The sequence below is a fragment of the Nannospalax galili genome, unplaced genomic scaffold, assembly GCF_000622305.1.
Source record: "Nannospalax galili isolate Female #2095 unplaced genomic scaffold, S.galili_v1.0 scaffold634, whole genome shotgun sequence".
NCBI lineage: Eukaryota > Metazoa > Chordata > Mammalia > Rodentia > Spalacidae > Nannospalax > Nannospalax galili.
This window is the reverse complement of record NW_008336853.1, coordinates 1,533,091-1,554,538: the sequence shown is the minus strand read 5'-3', so window position 1 is coordinate 1,554,538 and position 21,448 is coordinate 1,533,091. Positions and strand designations below refer to the sequence as shown.

The window sequence follows — 21,448 nt, the reverse complement described above, 5'->3', positions numbered from 1 at the left end:
TTCTCTGCTCTTCTAGACTGTTATTCTAGGTAGATAGTCTAAAAATTGGTCCCAAAGGTGCTAGAGAGATAGTTCAGTGGTTAAGAGTATTGACTACTCTTACAGAGAACCTGAGTTTGGTTCCCAGCACCCACATGGTAGCTAACAACCATCTGTAACTCCAATTCCAAGGGCTCTGACTCTTGTCTTTTGGCCTCTGCTGGCATTGTGTGACACAGGTACACTTACATATGTTCAGGCAAGGCACTCGTGTACATAAAAAAATAATAATAAATTGGTTCCAAGCTAGAAGGCAGGAGGATCAACCTCAGCTACGTAGTGAGTTCAAGGCCAGCCTAGGCTGTAAGACCCTGCCTCAAAACCCCCTACATATAAATAATATTAATCTTTGTTTGTTTGAGACAGGGTCTCTGTATGCACCCCTGGCTGGCCTGGAACGCCGTTTATAGTGGGTCCATATGTGGGCTACAGTGGCCTCGAACTTACAGAGATTTGCCTGCCTCTGCCTCTCAAATGCTGGGATTGAAGGCATATGCGCCACCATGCCCAAGCCTAATACTGTTGATCTTTAGGTGTGTTTCCAAGTTCCTCTACATGTGTACCTCTGCCCCACTGCCATTGACCTCTGAATGAAGACATTGTCCATGCCTTCCTCCTGGAAGCCATAGAGCCCCCCTCTAAATTAGGCTTCTGATCCTGGAGAAAAACTGCCCAGAGTCATAGAGCAGTCACCCCACAAAGGTTCCCTAAACAGCATCTGTCCTGCTGGCTGGTCTGCACCAGGAAGCAGTGTTCCCAGCACAGGGCCACCTGAGGTCCTGGTCTGCCAGCTTGGAGGCTCCAGGAGAGGCTTGGACCTGGCCTGCCTCTGCTCTTTGGGCAGCTTCCCTGAGTGGACGCCCACATCCTGTCCCTCCTCAGAGCATGTGCCTTGCCTGCTTCCCAAGACTGCTGTGGAGTAGAAGTGTGTGCAGATCTCTATCTGCCTGTGTGCAGACATGTCAGGAACTGACAGTGTCATCACCAGTTTGATTTTTCCCAGGTGCTTCCTCCTATGCTTTTCCCTCTCCCACCAGAGCCGGGGCCTCAGTCCCATGTGCAATAGCTCTCAGCCTTGAATCCCTCCATGGGATCCTCTGCAGATTCAACTTCTTGTATTTATATATGTGATGTAAAAGGACAGTGCCATTGGAACCTAGAAGTAGATTCAGTGACTGCTGTTTCCCTTTCTCCTAATGCCTCTGGCCCTAGATGGGAATGTGCTGCTGAAAGCCCTGTGTCCACTTTGGAGCTTGAGTCTTTATCCCTGGTGGCAGCTCTAAGGTTGTGACCTTCCCAGGTACAGAGCCTGACCTTGCTTATCGCTGTAGGTCCTGGGTGCTCAGGCCTTTTGGCCTGGAGAGGAAGAAGGAAGGAGAGGATGGGATTGTCCAACAGGCATGCAGTCCCAGCCTTGACTTGTCCCAGGCATCAAGGACTGGTTCTGGAATATCCAGGCAAGAGCCAAGCTGGGTCAAATTGCCCTTGGCCATGTCCCAGAACCCAAACCAGTGTCTGTTGGCAAGCGATATGTTGGGTTTAGTGGGAGCTGGGCTTAGGGGTCGGACAAGCCTGAATTCAGGTCCTTGCTCTTTACCACTTACCATCTGGGGCTGTGATTTCCCTCCAATCAACTGCCAGATGCCTCACAGTTTGTTGAAAGAATTAAATAACTACTCTTTGGGGTCCGAATCTGCAACTCCCAGGTCCCTTAGGTCTCCATCCAGGGACCTGAATCCAGAATACTTTGAGAGTAACATCCCTCCTCCCCAGGTACGATGGACAGTATCCTATCCAGGGAACCACCCATCTGCTCAAGGATTCTGACCCTCTGGAGAGTATCATCATGGGGTGGGAAACAGTAGAAACATGTATCTTTAGTCCCACAGTGCCTAGGCTCTGTTAGGTGAAGAGAGCCTGACTTTAGGGCATTCTGGTTTCACTCAGCTCTGATTCCCAGGCGGTGCTGTCACACTTATAACAATCTCTGGCAGTGCTGGCTCACAGTAAGGGAATGCTGCCCCCTAGGGTGTACACTGCTCTTCCTGGATGTTGTCTCCTTTGACTCTCTAAGAGCAAGTGTGCATTATTGTTAGGGGCAGCTAGGAAATGCAGGCTGGCAGCCTGAGGAGTTCCCTAAAGGGGAGAGCTCATATAAAGCTGTGTCCTTGAAAAGAATTTCAGGATGAGTCAGAGTGAAGCAGTCAGCAAGTTTGTTAAGAGATCCTCAAGATTTAGGTTTAAGTGTGGGCACTCTGAGAAGACAGGTACTTAAGAAAAGAATGATAGTACGCACCCAGACGTGGGTGGGTGCTCCAGAGAGTGGCTCCTGAGTGTCTGAAGATGGGTCATGCTCTCTCTCTACACATATGTGGCTTCTGAAGTCACATTGCTTAACGGGTGCAATTTACAACTAGGTTCAAAGAGTAAGCAAAGTCTAAAGATTTAAGTTTAAGAATTGAGTGGTGCCGGGTGGTACACACCCTTAGTTCCAGCACTTGGGAGGCAGAGGCAGGTGGATCTGTGTGAGTTCGAGGCCAGCCTGGTCTACATAGTAAGCGTCCTCTTTTTTTTTTTTTTTTTTTTTTTTTTTTTAAAAAAAAAAAAAAAAAAAAAAAAAAAAAAAAAAAAAAAGAATTGAGCGGAAAAAAAATGAGGTAATTTAGTCATTTCTTTTAAAGAATTTTCTTTCTGTGGGCTGGAAATGTAGCTTGCCTAGCGTACAGGAAGCCTCAGTTTTGACCCTCAGCATCATATAAAATGAGAATGATTTTCACATACCTGTAATACCAGCACTTAGCCAGCCTGAGCTTCACGAGACCCTGTCTCAAAAAACAAAACAGAGGGGCTGGAGAGATGGCTCAGCGGTTAAGAGCACTGAATGTTCTTGCAGAAGACCTGGGTTCAAATTCCAGCACCCACATAGTGGCAGCTAACAGCTGTCCATAACTCCAGTTCCAGGGATCCAACAGCCTCTTCTGTCCTCCAAGGGCATTGCATGACACAGGTGCACTTACCTGTTAGATTTTTGGAAAATAAAAGGAAAGATAGAGGAGTGGGAGACAAGAAACCAGAGCCAGACCTTCAACAGGCAAGGACTAGATCTTTCTTTATTCAAAGAAGATACAGTGAGAGGTAGAGGCTGTCCGAGGGAACCAAGCTTCTCCAACTAGCCAAAGAAAACGGGGTTTTATACCAGAGTTGTGGGACACAACTACATTTAGTGGGGAGTTGAGTTAGTGCCTGGGCTTAAAGGTCTCCTTCTCAAGATTATGTACCCAGGAACTGGCAGAAATGTTATCTATGGCCTTAGAGGAGACAGGTGGGCTCCACAAACATTTCCTCTCAGGCTTGGGAGTGACCAACTGATAAGGGATGAGCAGAGGCAGGTCTTTAATCTCCAGCTGTTAGGTCACTGGGGAAACTTTGTACATTTACAATTTAGAGCCTTTCAGCCAGTCTGATAAAGGTTTTATGCCTTTATGGCTTCCTCTAATGAAGCTCATGGTTTTTCTGAGGTCCATATATTCTATCATTACCTGCAATACATGCATACACATAAAAATAATAAATAAAATATTTAAAGAAAAAAAAAACACATTTTTTTTTTTGGTCTTTTTGAGACAGGGTCTCCCTATAGCCCCAGCTGGCCTGGAACTCACTATGTAGACCATGCTGGCCTTAAACTCACAGAGATCCACCTGCCACTGCCTCCCAAGTGCTGGGACTGCAGGCATGCGCTACCACACCCAGCATAAAATATTTCTTAAAAGATTCTCTTGGGGGCTGGAGAGATGGCTCAACAATTAAGAACACTGGTTGTTCTTACAGAAGACCCAGGTTCGAATCCCAGCACCCACATGGCAGCTAACAACTGTCCATAACAGCTAACTCCAGTTCCAGGGGATTCGACAGCCTCTTCTGTCCTCCGAGGGCATTGCACGACACAGGTGCACTTACCTACTTGCACGCAATACACACATACACATAAAATAAAAATAATAAAATATTTTTAAAAATTAAGATTCTCTTGATGTCACACAAGCGAGGAGGAAGCCCACCTGACACTGGGAGAAATCAAAAAACAACACTGACCAACTTGGGAGGAAAAGGTTTATTGCATCTTTCAGGGAAGTCAGTCAGGAGCCCAGGGCAAGAACCAAAGCCATGGAGGAACTCTGCTTAGCTGTTTGCTGGCTTACTCCTTGATCCTGTGCTCAGCCTGCTTTCTTTTATAGCCCAGGACCACTTCCCCACAGGTCAGGACCATCCCCCATCATTCAACAATCAAGAAAATGCCCCTCAGATATGTCTCCAGGCCAATCTGATGAAAGAAATTCCTCAGTTGAGGTTCCTTCTTCCAGGCAACTCTTAATTTGTCTTCCAGAGGTTCCTCCCTCCTGGGGTTGTGCAGTGAGAGGAACTTAGTGTTGGCCCTTCATTCATTAACAGGGGGATCCAAATGCAGGCTTCCCTTCTGTCCCCGGCCCACCACCCTGGTGGAGTCCTTCATCCTGCTTCTAGCATGGCGGTGCTGAGCTCTGTTCTTTGGAGCCTGCTTTCTGACTCAGAGGCTGGAAGTCTGAGCTCTGGTGGAGCTGCAGTCTGGCTGCAGTTATTCCCGTCAGTTATGGAGTGGTCTGAAGGTCTGAAGGTTAAGCCTGTGACTCCTGCTAGTAGTGATAACTGGAACCTAGTTTTTACCCTAATCATCCAAGTTCCACACCCAGGGGACCCAGTGGGCAGAACTCAAGCTCAGGTCCAAGGGCGACACCCTCCACTCTTCTTTGTTTCTACCACAGTGCCTCCTTTGCCATATCCATGGGTTAGTTCTGATGGGAAGACATCCCTGCTGCACCTGGTGGTGTCCAGGGTCCAAGGCCACATCTCCACATCTCATCACAGGAACTAACTGGAAACCGGTCACACCCAGACTGTCCTTGTTTGGGACTTTGGATGGGGAGTGTATGAATTATGAGGAACCAGATAATAAAGCAAGGATCTCAGTGAACACTCACTGATGAATAATGAATTGAGCTGAAGCCCCAGTTAAAAACATAATTTTTTTAGGAATGTTTGCCCCAAGCACAGTCGGTACACCTGTACCATCACAGGTGCTACCTGGAGATACACAGAAACCAGAAAAATCTTTTTTATTTTTATTTTGCGTGTATGAAAGTATGTGAGTGCACCCGTGTCGTGCATTGCCACGGGGGTCAGAAGAGGGCTTTGGATTCCCCTGGAACTGGAGTTAAGGACGGTTCATAGCCACCATGTGGGTCCTGGGAATCGAACCCGGGTCCTCTGCAAGAGCAGTCAGTGCTCTTAACTGCTGAGCCATTTCTCCAGCCCCAGAAAAATCGTTTGCTCCCATGAAAACTGAATTCTAGACTGTCACAGATATTTGGCAGTTTAGTTACTAAAGCTGATGTCAAGGTTGTGAACTAAGCTAATGAATGGCCTCCGAGTAATCAGGTTAAGTTGGTTTCTTGGTTCCTGCAGTACTCAGAGCTGCCACTAGATGGTAGTGTGTGCAAGCCAATAATCCTCAGCAACTTTCAGACTGCAACATTAGGTACATTTCTTTTGCAGGCATGTTATAGGCCAAGCAGGCTCAGTGTGTGTGCTTTATTAATTTATTCGAATACAGAATTGGTCAGCATGTTGTAAAATTCAAAAGGGTTAGCCTAGGATGGGGTATACACCTGTAATCCCAGCACTTGGGAGGCAGAAGCAGGAGGATCTCCAAGAGCCCAAGGCCAGTCTAGTCTACATAGGGAGTTCCGGGTCAGCCAGTGCCACATAGCAAGACCCAGTCACATAAATAAATGAGTGAATAAATAAATAAATAAGTAAATTCAGTGGTCTGTTTGCTCTCAAATAAACTGCGGGGCGCCCCTCACCCATGGAGTTGTCTGGTCAGTGATCTTTGTAGCTCTGCTCCCATACACTCAGGTCCTCTGGAAAAGCAGCAAGTACTCTTAACCAATGAGCCAGCTCTCCAGTCCCAAATTCAAACTTCTTTTTAAATTAAAATTTAAAAATATTTTATTTATTTATTTAATTTTATGTGTATGAGTGTATTTCCTGCGTGTAACTAAGAGCACCTGTGTCATGCAATGCCCTTGGAGGGCAGAAGAGGCTGTTGGACCCCCTGGGACTGGAGTTACGGACAGTTGTTAGCTGCCATGTGGGTGCTGGGATTCGAACCCGGGACTTCTGTAAGAACAGTCAGTGTTCTTTACTGCTGAGCCATCTCTCCAGCCCCTTATTAATTTATTTTTTATGTATGTGAGTGTTTGCCTGCATGTATATAAATGTAGCCATGTCATGAAGTGTAATGAAGTGTCCATGTCATGAAGAGGCCAGAAGAGTGTATCAAATCCCTTGAAACTGGAATTACAGGCAGTTGTTAGCCACCATGTGGGCACTGGGACTCAATCTCAGGTCCTCTGCAAGAGCAGCCAGTATACTTAACCACTGCACCATCTCTCCATCCTCTGTTGTTGATTTTAAAGATTTGTTTTTATTTTATATATGTGAGTATTTTGTCTGCATGTATGTAAGTGCATAGCGTGTTCAGTGCCCACAGAGGCCATAAGAAGGTGTCAGGTCGCCTGGAACTGGAGTTAACAGAAGGCTGTGTGGGTGCTGGGAACAGAACCCAGGTCCCCTGGAAGAGCTTCAAGTGCTCTTAACTGCTGAGCCACCTCTCCAGCCCCTGTTGTGTTTTGAAGCAGAGTCTTACTATGTAGCACAGGCCAGCCTAGAACTCACGGTATAGTCCAAGCTGGCCTGGAACTTGTGACAAACCTATCTCAGTTTCCCAAATGCTAAGATTAAAGGGGTGACCTACCAAACCTTGCTTTAGATTTTTTTTTTATTTTGCTATACACTAGGGCTACAAGGAGACCCCGTCTCAAAGACCAAAAAAAAAAAAAAAATTAGCTATACATCTTTGCATATCCTTGGCATGCATCATGTCTTGCCAGCCTGGGCAACATACTGAGACTCTGACTCAAAAATAACAAGCAATATTCACAGGAGTGGTGGTGGTACACCTGTAATACTAGCACTTGGGTGGTAGAGGCAGGAATATCATGAGTTCAAGGCCAGCTTGGGTTACATAGACTCTGCCTAGAAAAGAAAAGAAGGAAGGGGAAGGGAGGGGAAGGGAGGGGAGGGGAGGGGAGGGGGAAAGAAGGAAAGGAAAGAAAAGAAAAAAGGCCTGGAGCTATGTCTCGGGCAGAGTGCATGTAAGCACAGGGCCTTGGATTCAGTCCCTAGCTCAAAAAAAATAGTATCACAAGGTATTTTTAGAGACGTCTCACTCCACTTCTGTTCCTGATACTGTTTCATGTCTACTATAGCCAGTCCCCTCACTGTCTAAACTTCTGTTTTACAGATGTGAGCATAGGTAATGTAAGTGTTCGCCTTTCATACACGAATAGTCACTATTTTCAAGATCCTAAAATCAAACTCAAGAGCAGGTTAGTACCCAATGTAGCTTTTTTAGGTTTCTGTATTTGTTATTATTGTGTGTGTATGATGGGGGGATGCATGCCGCTGCACACACATGGAGGTCAGAGGACAACTTCATGGAGTCAGTTCTCTCCTTCCACCTTTGTGTGGGTTCCAGAGCCTGCATCTCCCTGAATAAGTTGTGTATAGATTTTTTATTTTTTATTTTATATGAGTGTTTAGCCTGCTGTATGTAGGTATACTCATGTATGCAATGCCATTGGGGGCCAGAAGAAGGTGTTGGATCCCCTAGAACTGGAGTTACTGGCTGTTGTGAGCTGCATGTGGGTGCTGGGACTAGGAAGCAGGTCCTTTGCAGGAGCAGCCAGTGCTCTTAACAACTGAGCCATCTCTCCAGCCCCCAGTTCTATATTTTTTGAATGGGGGTCTTACTCTGTTGCCCAGGTTGCCCATGAGCTCCTGAGTTCAAATGATCCTCTTTCCTCAGCTGCCCCAGTAGCTATGATGAGAGCATGCCACCTTATCCCACTCCAAGGAAGATTTTGACCATGAGCTGTACCAGCCTTGAGGTGGTACAAGCTGGTTACAAAACAGAAGGGAGTGCCTGGGGTGGCCAAGCAGGTCCTTGGGTGTGGTGTGTCCTGAGTCTCCTCCAGGAGGGCTTAGCCAATCACCAGGTACCATTCACCAGGAACCATGTGGTGACCAAGCCTTGCCTCAGTTCATTTAATCCCCAGGAAAATCCCATCCCACCCAGCACAGTGTCCTACTACTCACTTCGTGACCCCATCACCCGCTTCCCCAGGTCTCCAGCTTCCACATCCCAGGTTACTTTTGGAATTCCCTCTTTTGCCTCTACAGTTTCCATGGTGACTGATGGGCCAGGCTTTTGCCTCGCTCTTTGTTTTTCTGTCTTTGTCCAAAGCAAATTCTTCAGCTAGTCAGAACTTGCTCTGTGTGTGTGTGTGTCTGTGTGTCTGTGTGTCTGTGTGTCTGTGTGTCTGTGTGTGTGTCTGTGTTGCTGGGAATGAGCCCAGGAACCTAGGCAAGCACTCTAGCCCTGAGCCATACCCAGCCTTCTCCCTTCTGTTTTGTCGCCAGCTTGTAAAACTGCAGTATGATGAGCAAACAGTAATATGCAGGTGCCATAAGTGGCAGTCAGTTAATTTTTAAAGCCATTTAGATGTGTGCCCTCCATAGGACAGTTCCTCCCCTTCCCGGAGGCAAGCATAGTTCTCACCTCTACCCCACAGATTGTTTCTGTCCTTTTTTTTTTTTTTTTTTTTTTTTGTGTGTCTCCCTGTAGCCCCCCAGCTGTCCTGGAACTCGCTATGTAGACCAAGTTGGCCTTGAACTCACCGAGATCCTCCTGCCTCTGCCTCCAAAGTGCTTTTTGGTGTTCTGTTTGTTTTTATTTTTTGAGTTCTGAGACAGGGGCTCCCTGTAGTCCCAGCTGGCCTGGAACTCACTATGTAGACCACGCTGGGTTTGACTCATCTCAGAGATCCGCCTGCCTCTGCCTCCCTAGTGCTGGAGTTAAAAGCATGTGCTACCACACCTGGCTAAGTGTTCCTTTTGAAAAGCAAAATTTCATGTGAATGTGATGGTGGCTACAGGAGACTGAAGCAGGAGTTTGAGGCCAACGTGTGCTACAGAGCAAGACTTTCTCAGTCCACTCCCCTCCCAAATTTTCTTAAAGATTTTTTTTTTTTGGTGTATATATGGAGCAGGGAGTGCATGTGAGTGTGGATGCCTATGGAATCCAGAAGAGGGTTTCAGGTTCCTTGGAGCTGGAGTTACAGGCAGTTGTGAACCTCCTGATATGGGTGCTGGGAACCAAACTTGGGTCCTCTGAAAGTACAGTACACACTCTTACCCGCTGAGCCATCTCAGGGTCTCAGTATGTAGTTCTCGCTGACCTTTGCCTTGATATGTTGACAGGCTAGCCTCTTAGCTCACAGAGATCTGCCTGTGTCTACCTCCTGAGTGCTGGGATTAAAGGCCACCACACCCAGCTGAAGACCTTTTGTTTTGTTTTGTTTTGTCCCATTGTTTATTTAGGAATGTCCTGTGTGCCATCCACATATTTGTGAATTGTTCAGATTTCCTTTTTTAAAAAATATTTATTTTTTTTTTATAGTTTAATGTATTTTAATAGCAAACTTACAGGAACAGCACAGAAGACAGACAACATTAAAAACATGTACTTGCATGTAGGACAACTCAGTTGAAAAGTGTAGTGAATGGGTGGAATTTACTGTATAATGATAAGGCTACAAACACCATTTGGTTGCCATCAATAAGAAATTTAGGGAAGAAGTTTACTTATTTTTAAAAAATCCAAATGCTGGCATAGTCCAGAAAAATTTAACAGGTTTATTTATAATTGTTATAAAGTTGAACTGTTGAAACTTGTTCACTGAAACATTTTGACTTGCATTAATGCTTTACAGCCCACATTTATATTAAAAATTCACACACAAATGAAAATGAAAAACTGCCAATACCTGATTTCTGTCCCCTACTTTCCACTCACAATCATATACTTAAGTACCTTTTGACCCCATGGAAAAAAAATGTCTAACATTCAGAACTACTGATAACGGGAAGAAGAGGAAAGAAAATTTTAGAATGAAATGCTTCCCCCATAGTGGATTATTAAGCACGTTCTCCATGTATGCAGGCGTGCTAGCTGGATATCTTTTGGCATAATTGTTACGCGTTTGGCATGATAGCACACAGGTTGGTATCTTGAAAGGCCAATCAGATAGGCCTCACTTGCCTCCTGCAAAGCACCAATAGCTGGACTCTGGAAGTGCAGATCTGTTTTGAAGTCCTGAGCAATTTCTCGCACCAGACGCTGGACGGGGAGTTTGCAGATCAGAAGTCCAGGGGTCTTCTGATAGCGTCTAATTTCACCGAGTGCCACAGTACCAGGCCTGTAACGATGAGGTTTCTTCACCCCTCCAGTAGAAGGTGCACTCTTGCGAGCGGCTTTTGTAGCCAGTTTTTTCCTGGGTGCTTTACCACCAGTGGATTTGTGGGCAGTCTGCTTTGTACGAGCCATTGTACAGACACCTCCTTACTTACCCCCCTTCTCCTTCGGCGGTGCTGGTGGGAGGCGGCGACCGCAAACACAATTGAAAGATGGCTGACACCGAGCGTATGGCCCACACTCGCCTATTATTTTTATTTTATGTGTACGAGTGTATTGCCTGCATATTTGTGAGTGCACCCATGTTGTGCAGTGCAGCGGAGGTCAGAAGAGGCCTTCGGATTCCCCTGGAACTGGAGTTAAGGACAGTTAGTAGCCACCATGTGGGTGCTGGGAATTGAACCCAGGTCCTCTGCAGGAGCAGTCAGTGCTCTTAACCGCTGAGCCATCTCTCCAGCCCCTCAGATTTCCTTTTTATTTTCTGAGACTGAGTCTCACTATGTAGCAAAGACACACACACACACACACACACACACACACACACTTTTTTTTTTTAAATTTTATGTATGTGTTTGCCTACATATGTGTGTGTACCTGTGAATGCAATGCCTGCAGAGGGCAGAAGAGGGTGTTGGGTCCCCTGGAACTGGAGTTACAGACTGTAATTAGCCACCAAGTGGGTGCTGAGAACCGGACCCAGGTTCTCTGCGAGGACAGCCAGTGCTCTTAACTACTAAGCCAACTCTCCAGCCCCTGAAGACATTAGTTTTTAAGAAGTGTGTGATTTTTTTTTTTTTTTTTTTTTTTTTTGCCTCCCTGTAGCCCCAGCTGGCCTGAAACTATGTAGACCAGAGTGGTCTCTGCCTCCCAAGTGCTGGGACTAAAGGCGTGCACCACCACGCCCAGCTGAAGTGTGTGTTTTTTTCCATTTAGTAAGCTTCCATAATAATTTAATGGATTTGCCATTTAGGATGTTAACAAAGCTTCTAGTTTCTGTGTCTGACTCTCCCGTTTTCCGGAGGGGAGGAAGATTCCTAGGGATGGAGCCCAGGACCTCTTGCTTGCTGGGCAAGCATTTTTCCACTGAACCATACCCCAGTCCTGTGTTACTCCTCTCACAACTGTCCTTAGCTCTTCACTGGAGGCTGAAGGTTATGGACTGGAGTGAGCTCTCTCATGGGTCCTCCTGTGCCATCTTGGTGCTCCAGCCCAGTCTCCTTGCCCCTGGAGCTCTCAGGCCTTCTTTGGGCCCTGCTATTCATCTCCAAGGGATGCTGCCAGCTAGACAGCGGGGCCTAAAACAGTCACAGTACTAAGCCCAAGCAGTTTGTGGAGCCTCTCTCCTTGAAGGCTTCCTGGGCCTCTCTGTGGGGAGGCAGTGCACTTCTCCTGTCCCACCCTTCAGCAGACGTCATCTGAGTTTCCCCTGGTGGTGTAGCAATGCCCTGCCCAGACACACCTGGGGGTGCTGGTGACTCCCAGCCAGGCCCTGGTACAGGTTCCCTCTTATCATACTACAGCAGAGATAAGACCGCCTGTCCAACCCTGGGCACTCTATCCACAGGGTAGGGTACTAGTCCCCAACTCTTGGCTCAAAAGAGCTGTCTCCACTTCCCCCTGTTCATGGCTGGGCCTGGCAATTGCTGAGGCAGGAGTAGCTGTGGCTTTCAGAGGGACACTATCTCCCACTGCTCGTGGCAAAGGGTTCCGCAACCTTTCACAGCTTCAGCTTCTCCCTCTAAAGCAGAGTTCATGGTAACTGACACTTTCTGCCTCCTAAGGCTAAGTGTGCAGTGGGTATCCCCAGTTCCAAGTGCCCTGGCTACATCAGTGAACCAGCCAGTAGGGCCTGCCTTGTGAGGCCTAGTGCAGGGGCAAACAGAAAGAGGAGAAGGCAAGTGTCACTGCAACCCCACCATGTGTGAAAGACAACACCAAGACTGAGTGAGTGGGTGCTGAGGCTGGTTGGAGGGAAAGGCTCTGTGCATCCACCATAGAGGCATGGAGCATTGCCAGGTGGCCCTCTACTGCTGCCCTTCCCCACCACTGCACCAGACTCCAGATCCCAGGACTGCCAGTCCAAGAAAGCAGACTCTTATGAGCCTTTCTGTCTAAGTACGACGCCCCACCTCAGCCTTCTCCAGTTCCATAAATCCCACTCTCCTTCCCTGACCCCTTATTACTTTAAAATAATTTTAGCAGGGGGCTAGAGAGATGGCTCAGCAGTTCAGAGCACTGGCTGCTCTTTCAGAGGACCCAGGTTCAGTTCCCAGCACCCACATGGTATCTGACAACTCCGGTTCCAGGGAATTCAACACCCTCTTTTGGCTTCTGCAGGCACTGCACACCCATGATGCACTTATATACATGCAGACAAAACACTCATAAAATATAAATAAACAAGTAAATGATCGAACCAGGCATAGTGGCACATGCGTTTAATCCCAGCACTCCAGAGGCAGAGGCAGGTGGATCCCTGTGAAATTAAGGCTAGCCTGGTCTACATAGTGAGCTCCAGGCCAGCTTGGGGCTACAGGGAGATCCTGTCTCAAAAAATTTTGAAAATATTTCTAGCAAATACTCAAGGAACCCTTCTTGTGATGGGCACCAAAGATGTGACCTTGGGGTGCTTACCTCATAGTGGGCACAGTGGGCAGTGAGCAGCAAAACACTAATATGCAGATGGCTTTCCAAGGTTCTAAGTCCAAAAAAGTGGCCGGGTAGTGAAAGATTACCCAAGGCATGATGGCACGGGGAACAGTGTTCAGAGAGGTCGCACTGACATGGGGAATGGAGAGTGTTTGTCATCGAGATCTCAGCACTTGGAGATTTAGGACAAGCAGGGCATGGTAGCTCATGCCTAAAATCTCAGCACTCTGGAGACTGTGGCTGGAGGACCGCTGAGCATCTGAAGCCAGCCTGGGCTACATGGTAGTTCTAGGCCAGCCTGGGGTATGTACGAAGTGACACCTTGTCTCAAAAAAAAAAAAAAAAGGCAAGCAACAAATAGGCCAGGTGTGGTGGTGGTCCTAGTACTTGGGGCGTCCAGGCAGGAGGATCAGAAGTTCAAGGTTATCCTAGGCTACAGAGCATGGTTGAGGCCAGCCTGGGCTGCATAAGACCAAAAAAGAGATTTGAGGTACAAAGATCAAAGGACGAACTGAGCTCAGCCACAACAGTAAGTGCCAGGAGAGGGGAAGGGGCCTGACCAGATGGTGCCAAGGCAAAGGGCACTGAAAGGAGTGAGGGGTTCATTCATGACACAGTGGAAAGTCCCGAGGAGGCTGCATGGATGAAACCTTATGCATTTCCCTGAAAGACTCTGCCTGACCCAGGCCCTATTCAGGAGGAAGCAGGAGAGCCAAACCTTGTTGACTCCTGCCCCTGGAGGAAAAGCTTCCCCAACAGGGACACCAGTCACCTATCCCCGCTTTCCCAAGAAAGTGCCTTAGTTAGGCTTTAGGTTCAATTGTTTGATAGTTTACTGAGGAGCAGGGGAAGTTAGTGGGGTGTGAACCTCTTCTGAATGGTTACCTAAGACTTCTGAGCATATTTATTTTTTATGAGTGTTTTACCTGAAGGTATGTAAGTGTATCACATGCATGTAGTGCCTGCAGAGGCCAAAAGATGAATCAGATCCCCTGGAACTGGAGTTAATGACTGTTGTTAACTGCCTTTTGGGTGCTGGGAACCAACCCCTTCCCCATTCTCTCTAAGAGCAGCCAGTGCTCTTTTTTAAAAAATATTTTATTTAGGCCGGGCATGGTGGCACACACCTTTAGTCCCAGCACTTGGGAGGCAGAGGCAGGCGGATCTCTGTGTGAGTTCAAGGCCAGCCTGGTCTACATAGTGAGTTCCAGGACAGCTGGGGCTACAGGGAGACCCTGTCTCAAAAAGACCACACAAAAAAAATTTTTTTTGTTTTTATTTTATGTATATGAGTGAGTGTATTGCCTGCATATGAGTGCACTCGTGTCATGCAATGCCTCGGAGGTCAGAAGAGGGCTTCAGATTCCCCTGGAAGTTAAGGACAGTTCGTAGCTGCCATGTGGGTGCTGGGAATCGAACCCTGTTCCTCTGCAAGAGCAGCCAGTGCTGTTAACCACTGAAGCATCTTTCCAGCCACTCCTGAGCATTTTATGCAAATGAACCTAGAAGTGGTTTCTTCCTGATAAGCAGGAACCAAAGGGTGGAGGTGCCCTGATGCCAGGAAGCTGAGTCAGTGAGCACAGGAAGTCATCTTCCTGCATTGAGGAGCCAAGTGCTAAACAAAAGTGACCCTCAAGAAAAGGTAGCCTGTGGCGCACGCTGTGGTCCCAGCACTCGGGAGGAAGAGACAGGCGGAGCTCTGTGCGTTGGAGGCCAGCCTGGTCTACACAGTGAGTTCCAGGACAGCTGGGGTACAGGGAGACCCTGTCTCAAAAAGACCAAAATAAAAGGTAGGCTGTGCCCAGGGCCAAGAAATCACGAAGATTTGACCTGAGAGAATAGGGGAGGGTCTTGGCCTCACTGCCTACGCAAATACAGGCTTTTTTGTTCTGTGTTCGAATGTTTTGCCTGCATGTATGTAAGTGCACCACATGTGTGCAATGCCTGTGGTGGTCAGAAGAGGGTTGTATCCCCTGGAACTGAAGTTAGCCACCATGTGGGTACTGGAAACTCAACTTGGGTCCTCTGGAAAGAGCAGCCAGTGTTCTTAACTGCTGAGTCATCTTTCCAGCCCCACACAAGCTTTTTGATCCAAAACCACTGGTCCCTGGATCTGGCATTTCTTACTCCCCAGGATTCCAGTAGCAGAAGCACAGGGTTGTGCCCACTTTACTCTGGAAGCATTAGTAGCAGGCAGGCTGGAATTCCTGGGCCTTGGAGGAAGAATGGGGCTGGGGACTTTGCATTCCTTGTCCCTGGGCCAGCTTCTCCCTGGACCTAGGCACTTCCCCCTGAACTCACTAGCCAAAGAGAAGCTGGGATATGGGGTGAGAGGAAGCCCAGGGCAAGAATATCGAGGCTCATCCTTGCTTCTCTTCAGGGGGCCTCTGCAACCTGAGCCCAGACAGGGCCAACAAGGAACACATCCTGCAGGCAGGAGGCATCCCACTCATCACCAACTGCCTGTCCAGTCCTGATGAGGAGACGGTGTTATCTGCTGTGACCACACTCATGTACCTGAACTCCCCAGGCCGCTGCTCCCATCCTGAGCTCACCTCCATGCCTGTGGTTCAGTGCATGCTACGCTTCTCTCTCTCAGCCAACACGAGGCTCCAGAACCTGGCTCAGATCTTCCTAGAGGACTTCTGTTCCCCAAGCCAGGTGGCTGAAGCTCGAAGCCAACAAGCCCACTCTGCCCTGGGTATCCCACTGCCAAAGACCGAGACCCCACAGCAGCCCTGATCCAAGGAGACACTGAGGCCCTACTATTTTTCCACTGGAGACCACAGTCCTGGCGCAGGTACAGGAAGAAGCCCCTTAGCACTTGAGCCCAGTCTGCTTAAGTGGGGCCTATTCAACTATATGCAAGGTGAGGTTTCTCGACATAGGTTTTCAGTTAGGAACAAAGACGCCAGATTTTGAGTAGGACATCAAAGCTGGTATGGCTGATACGGACTAGCACTTTGAACAAACTGCAGGCCAAGGCACACCTCTAGTGCCAACTGCCAGGCTAACACTTTCATATAAAAACTTTCCACAGGGGTATATACAAGAGCAGCCGTTGGAACCAAGACTTAGGACAGTGGACTGTGCCTGAGGAAATAGGAACAGAAGCGTCCAGTCATTTTGATGACTAGAGATAAGAATCGTATTAGCTGAGAAGGTACTGTGATCCTGGCCTGTGGAGGACCAGGAGGGCTGGGCAGCCCAGGAACTGCTGTCCATGCAGCCTACCATGGGCTCGGTACTGGGAGGGCTTCAGTGATGAAGTGGTCACTGCTTTTGGATGAACCAGCCCAAAGACTTAACTGCATGGCCATCTGACATGAAGAGGAAGGCCCTCCAGGTGTTGGCACCTCAGAATAAAGGCAGGAGAATTGGGCATAGGGGTGCAGGCCTTGTCCTTTTGGGAGAGGCCAAAGATACTGGGGTATTGAGGTGAGCTACTCCAGCCCCCTTTACTGGTGATCTTTGTGGAGGATCCTCTGGCACCCAGATGGGAACCTAGAACATAAATCTCCTGGATTCCAGATCTGCTTCCTGTCATTCTCCTAGGAGCCCCCAGCAGCAAGCCAGCCTATTAGAACTGATTTATCTTCAATAGATACCTAGAACTGGTTGCCAGCAGGGCATCCTGGCTCATGCCTATAATCCTATCACTTGGGAGGCAGGGACAAGAGGATGACCACAAGTTCAGCTTGGGCTACATAGTGAGTTCCAGGCTAGCTTAGGCTACAGAGAAAGGCCCTGTCACCAAGAAAAGAAACAAACTGAATCCCCTTATTTCCCTCCCTTTTTTGTTTTGAGACAGGGTCCCCTTGTTAGCCTCAGTTCCAGGCTGGTCTGGAACTCAGAGATCTGCCTCCCAAGGGCTGGGATTAAAGGTCTGCAGTACACCTGGGTTTTTTTGTTGTTTCTTCTGTTTTTGAGACAAGGTCTCCCCTGTAACTCCAGCTGATTCAGAACTCACTAGCTATGTAGACCAGGCTAGCCTCCTATGTAGCTGTGTAGATGGATTTCTCCATCTCACAGAGAGCCACCTGTCTCTGCCTCCCCAGTGCTGGTATTGCAGATGTGCACCACCATCAATCTCAGTTCTGTCTGAAGGACAGCAAGCTCCTATAACTGGTCACTCCTTCCTTTCCCTAATGAAAATGGAGGGTCTTGGCGTCTCTTATCCCCCTTAGATGGACACTGAAAAGTTAGAGTGGAAGGGAGGCTCAACAGTCACTGGACTAAAAGGGAAAAGTGAAGACCTCTGTCACCCTGTCCCAGCTTTTGCACCCCAGGCACCGTCCTATCCCTTTCCCAGATAAAGGATCTTCAAAGAACCAAAGGTCTGGTTTTGGTTTTTATTAAAGCCTTAGACTGATTTCCCCTCTCAAAGCAGCCATCTTGGCTTGGGGTGGCTGTGCAGGTACACGAAGAGGTAACAGTGACTCCCATGACAGGGAGACCTCTGTCCCTGCAGCTTCCTTGAGGGCCCACTTTTCCGCCCCTTAGCCACAGCTTCAGCTCATTCCTGCTGTGCTCGCTTGCTGTCGATGATCTCCCTCCAGTTGTCACTCCAGGAGAGTAGCCGTCTCCTGGTCGGGGGCAGGGCCTGGTGCTGATTGTGGCAGCAGGTGAACAAGATGTGCTCCCAGCTTGGGGTCGCCTCTAAACCTGAGGCAGGAAAAGCAAATGGTATCTGTAATCTGGTTATTTTCACTCCCTCTCCCTAATCCCAGCAGGTCAGATGCCTGGAGTTTGCCCAAGGGTAACAGGCCCCACCTTGAATGTTGACCTTGTCATCAATGAGCAGGTCCCCCAAGACCAACGTCTTGTCCCTTGTCAGGATAATTCGTTCCACAAACTGGGGCCCCAGATAGCGCTGGACCCAGCAGTACTGTATAGGAGACAGGTAGGTCCATCAGTGGGGCCTTCGGGGCCCTAAATTCAGGATCAGCGAGGAGTGGGTGTAAGTGGGACTAAGCCCTTGAACGCGCTGTTCCCCTTTCCTCCAGCCCCCACTTTCTGGGTTTATTTTTAAAATCAGATTTGGGTGCTGGGCGTGGTGGTGCACGCCTTTAATCCCAGCACTCGGGAGGCAGAGGCAGACGGATCTCTGTGAGTTCCAGGACAGCTGGGGCTACAGGGAGACCCTGTCTCAAAAAGACCAAAAAAAAAAACAGATTTGGAAAGCTAGATCTGCTCGGGCGCCGGTACCTTCTCGCCCACACAGTGGTCGTAATTCAGCAGGGGGCTGGTGCAGATGAAGACCTCGGTGCTGCAGAGAAAAGGGGCAATTAGACCTCGGGGAAGCGGGCGCCCTCCCGCCTCCGGGGCCGCTCCGCCCCGCCCTCCTTACTCCGGCATGTTGTACATCTCCTGTAAAGCTTCCAAGGCTCCAGGGATGGGCTCCAAGTCCAGGAAAAAGCCTGGAGACTCGTACACACTGGCCACTTTATCCTGTAAGAGAGCGCGTTGGGTCCTGGCTCCAGCCCTCCAGCAGGTGGAGCCCCAGCCAGGACCACAGGTAGCTTCACAGCCGAGCTGCTCGAAAACTTTCTCGTCCGAGCTGAACTGGACTATGAAGTGGGGGTCCTTTTTATTTCAAACAGTGGGTACCCCTGGAATGGAACCCGGACGGCCCTGCCCAAGGGAGGGGCCCGGAGGTCCTGCCAGTCTCCTACCGCCAGGTCGGGCCGCAGGGCTCGGTACTGGTCGCGGGCGAGGAAGCCGCGGCGCTGCTCCAGTGGCACGTGCGGATCCCCGGGGAAGCGGCTGCGGAAGCCCCGCAGCAAGCCGGCCTCGAAGTCGGCCAGCACGCCGTCCATGTCCACCAGCACGCGCACGACCCCCGCGCGCCGCTGCGCCATGGCGGGAGTCGCTGGGTGCTCGGCAGAGGACCGCCAAACGAAGGATGCGAAAGCAGCGCCGGAATCCGCCGCTTCCGGTAGCCAGGCGGGGGCGGGGCCAGACCGCGCTAATTTGCATAGCGCGCCCAGACGGATGCCGTAAGTCCAGCTGGGCGGGGCTCTGCAGTCCGCACGCGGGTTCCTGCGGGACGCTCGCGTACCTGGCGTACAGCGCTCAGTGGCTTAGGGTGATCCCTTTTGTCTTTGCTTTTTCAGGCGCACCCCACGTCCCCGTCGGCTGCTTCCCGCGGTGGGGCAGAAATACCCATCTCAGACCTTGCAGGGGCCCAGCCAAAGGAGGATCCCAAATACTGAGACGCCCCTTCCAGCGTGGAAGCCGGGGCTCCTGCAACCTGTGGGACCGGCTCTGCAGCCTGCCTGGTGCAAAGCAGCACCAGCCAATGCCTGGGCCGTGGGGCCGCCAGGAAATGGTAAGTGAATGTATTAACAAGCTACCGGTGGTCTGAGCCAAGCCCCCATCAAGCTCTTTGATCAGGACTGGCCATTCTTTGGAACTGAACGTTTTCTGTGAAATCAGAAGTTTCTAGTCCCTTCTAGAAAATTTTGAACATAACTAAATTTTGTTGACAGTCCCCGCCATTTTTGTAGATTCGGGAACTTTCGAATTCCCAATTTTGGAGAGATGGCTCTGCGGTTAAGAGCACTGACTGCTCTTGCAGAGGACCTGGGTTTGATTCCCAGCACCCACATGGTGGCTACAAACTGTCCCCTGGAACTGGAGGTATGGACATTTAACTGCTATGGGGTTCAGGGATTCAAACCCAGGTCTTCTGCAAGAACAGCCAGTATTAACCGCTGAGCAATCTCCAGCCCCACACCCCACACTTTTTAACAATCATCATTTTAAGATCCTATGACTTCACTTTACAGATTTTTGGGGTTTTTTTTGGTCTTTTTGAGACAGGGTCTCCCTGTAGCTGTCCTGGATTTGCTATGGAGGCTCCCGAGTACTGGGACTAAATGCATGAGCCACCATGCCCAGCTGCAGATCCTCTTTTCTAACTCTAGAAGTTGAACTGACTCCAGCAAACATGTTTCTGTACAATTTCTTAAAATCCGCCCTGATAATACCCAAACTGGCTGAACTACCACTCCTCAAAACACCTTTGACTAGGCACTTATTTTTGTAAAATAAAAAAGGCCAACTATCAAGTTATAACACAAGCTAGGGAATTTCCTTTCTAGGAACCCCATCCTTGCTAACAGGCTGAGAAAAAAAAGATTCAGCTTCCCTCCCTGTAAGATTAATAGTAGATATTCAGGCCAGTACATTGCATGCTATTTAAATGTTTTATTATTTTTATTTTATGTGTATGCGTGTATTGCCTACATGTAAGTGAGTGCACCCATGTTGTGCAATGCCAAGGAGGTCAGAAGAGGACTTCAGATTCCCCTGGAACTGGAGTTAAGGACGGTTCATAGCTGCCATGTGGGTGCTGGGAATCGAACCCGGGTCCTCTGCAAGAGCAGTGCTCTTAACCACTGAGCCATCTCTCCAGCCCCTAACCTGTGCTATTTAGCAGGCTAACCTGTTTCAGTCAATTGGGAGGGATCATTGGTCATAGCTGTTGATTCAACATTTTGTAAAATGTTTAATAACCACTGTTAAGACTGAAACCCAGCAACAGAGTAATCCCTACTTTTAAAAAAATTTGTGTGTTTGCCATACGTGTGTAGGTACTGGAGAAGGCCAGAAGAGGGTGTGGATCCTCTGGAGCAGGAGTTACAGGCAGTTGTGAGCCACCTGACATGGGTGCTATGAACAGAACTTGGGTCCACTGGAAGAGCAAGTACTCTTAACTGAGCCATCTTTCTCAAAGACATGCCTAATAGTTCTCTTTGCCAGTAAGGAAGCAGAGGCCCAGCAGACATGCCAAAGGAAGCCCCGTCAGAGCTCAGGTGAACCTACAAGCCAGGTCTTTTTAATATTTTGTTATTTTTTATTTTATGAGTGTATTGCCTGCATGAAAGTGCACCCATGATCCTGCAGTGCCCTTGGAGGTCAGAAGAGGGCACATCTGATTTCCTGGAACTTAAGTTAGGATGGTGGTTAGCTGCCATGTGGGTGCTGGGAACCCAGGTCCTTCCTCTGCCAGAGCAACCAGTGCTCTTGACCATCATCTCTCCAATCCCCTACAAGGCAGGTCTTAAAACTAGATTTGGACACTGCACAAGGCATGTTAGTGGCTGATCTGAAAGTTTCTACGTGTCAAACTGGAACTCAGAAAGCTCTTCTGCTTTCTGTCCCACCTCACTTGAGAGGGTCTCAATCCCCTTGTCTAGTTACATGAACCCTCCCTTGCTTCTTTGAACACCAGCCAATATGGACCTCAAGGTTGTGGAATAAGAGTGCTTGCCTAGCAAACCCAAGGCCCTCGGTTTGGTCTTTACTATTGGGGGTGGGGGAAGGAATAACATAAGG

At 48.8% G+C, this 21,448-nt stretch overlaps 2 protein-coding genes and 1 pseudogene across 7 annotated transcripts in view; 1 reads left to right on the top strand and 2 right to left on the bottom strand.

The window, feature by feature from the left end:
• Window positions 1-21,448, top strand: part of Armc7 (armadillo repeat containing 7) — a 36,363-nt gene that overhangs the window by 4,642 nt on the left and 10,273 nt on the right. For 3 of the 6 annotated variants that reach the window (XR_003849275.1, XM_029562709.1, XM_008831432.2), the window contains exon 3: window positions 19,222-19,436. Coding sequence is in view for 3 of the 6 variants with exons in the window: in XM_029562709.1 (XP_029418569.1) it covers window positions 19,222-19,436 (215 nt within the window). In the remaining 3 variants the exon portion in view is untranslated. Of the gene's footprint in view, window positions 1-15,485; window positions 17,350-19,221; window positions 19,437-20,703; window positions 20,926-21,448 lie in introns of those variants that run through there. The other 3 variants (XR_003849274.1, XR_003849273.1, XM_008831431.3) reach the window with 2 other exon arrangements.
• Window positions 10,180-10,588, bottom strand: LOC103732741 (annotated as a pseudogene).
• On the bottom strand, window positions 17,444-18,991 carry Nt5c (5', 3'-nucleotidase, cytosolic). Its single transcript, XM_008831433.2, has 5 exons — window positions 18,781-18,991; window positions 18,456-18,556; window positions 18,314-18,374; window positions 17,879-17,993; window positions 17,444-17,770 (listed from the first exon to the last, which is right to left on the bottom strand). Exons 1-5 carry the CDS (start codon window positions 18,964-18,966, stop codon window positions 17,622-17,624), a joined length of 612 nt encoding a protein of 203 aa, XP_008829655.1. The 5' UTR covers window positions 18,967-18,991; the 3' UTR covers window positions 17,444-17,621.

Excerpts from the sequence above, each read along its gene's own strand:
- Nt5c (XM_008831433.2), bottom strand. The coding sequence starts at position 18,966 with ATGGCGCAGCGGCGCGCGGGGGTCGTGCGCGTGCTGGTGGACATGGAC. Across the intron at positions 18,375-18,455 it reads GAGATGTACAACATGCCGGA|CACCGAGGTCTTCATCTGCA; the intron begins GTAAGGAGGGCG and ends TTTTCTCTGCAG. Across the intron at positions 17,771-17,878 it reads TGACAAGGTCAACATTCAAG|GTTTAGAGGCGACCCCAAGC; the intron begins GTGGGGCCTGTT and ends TTCCTGCCTCAG.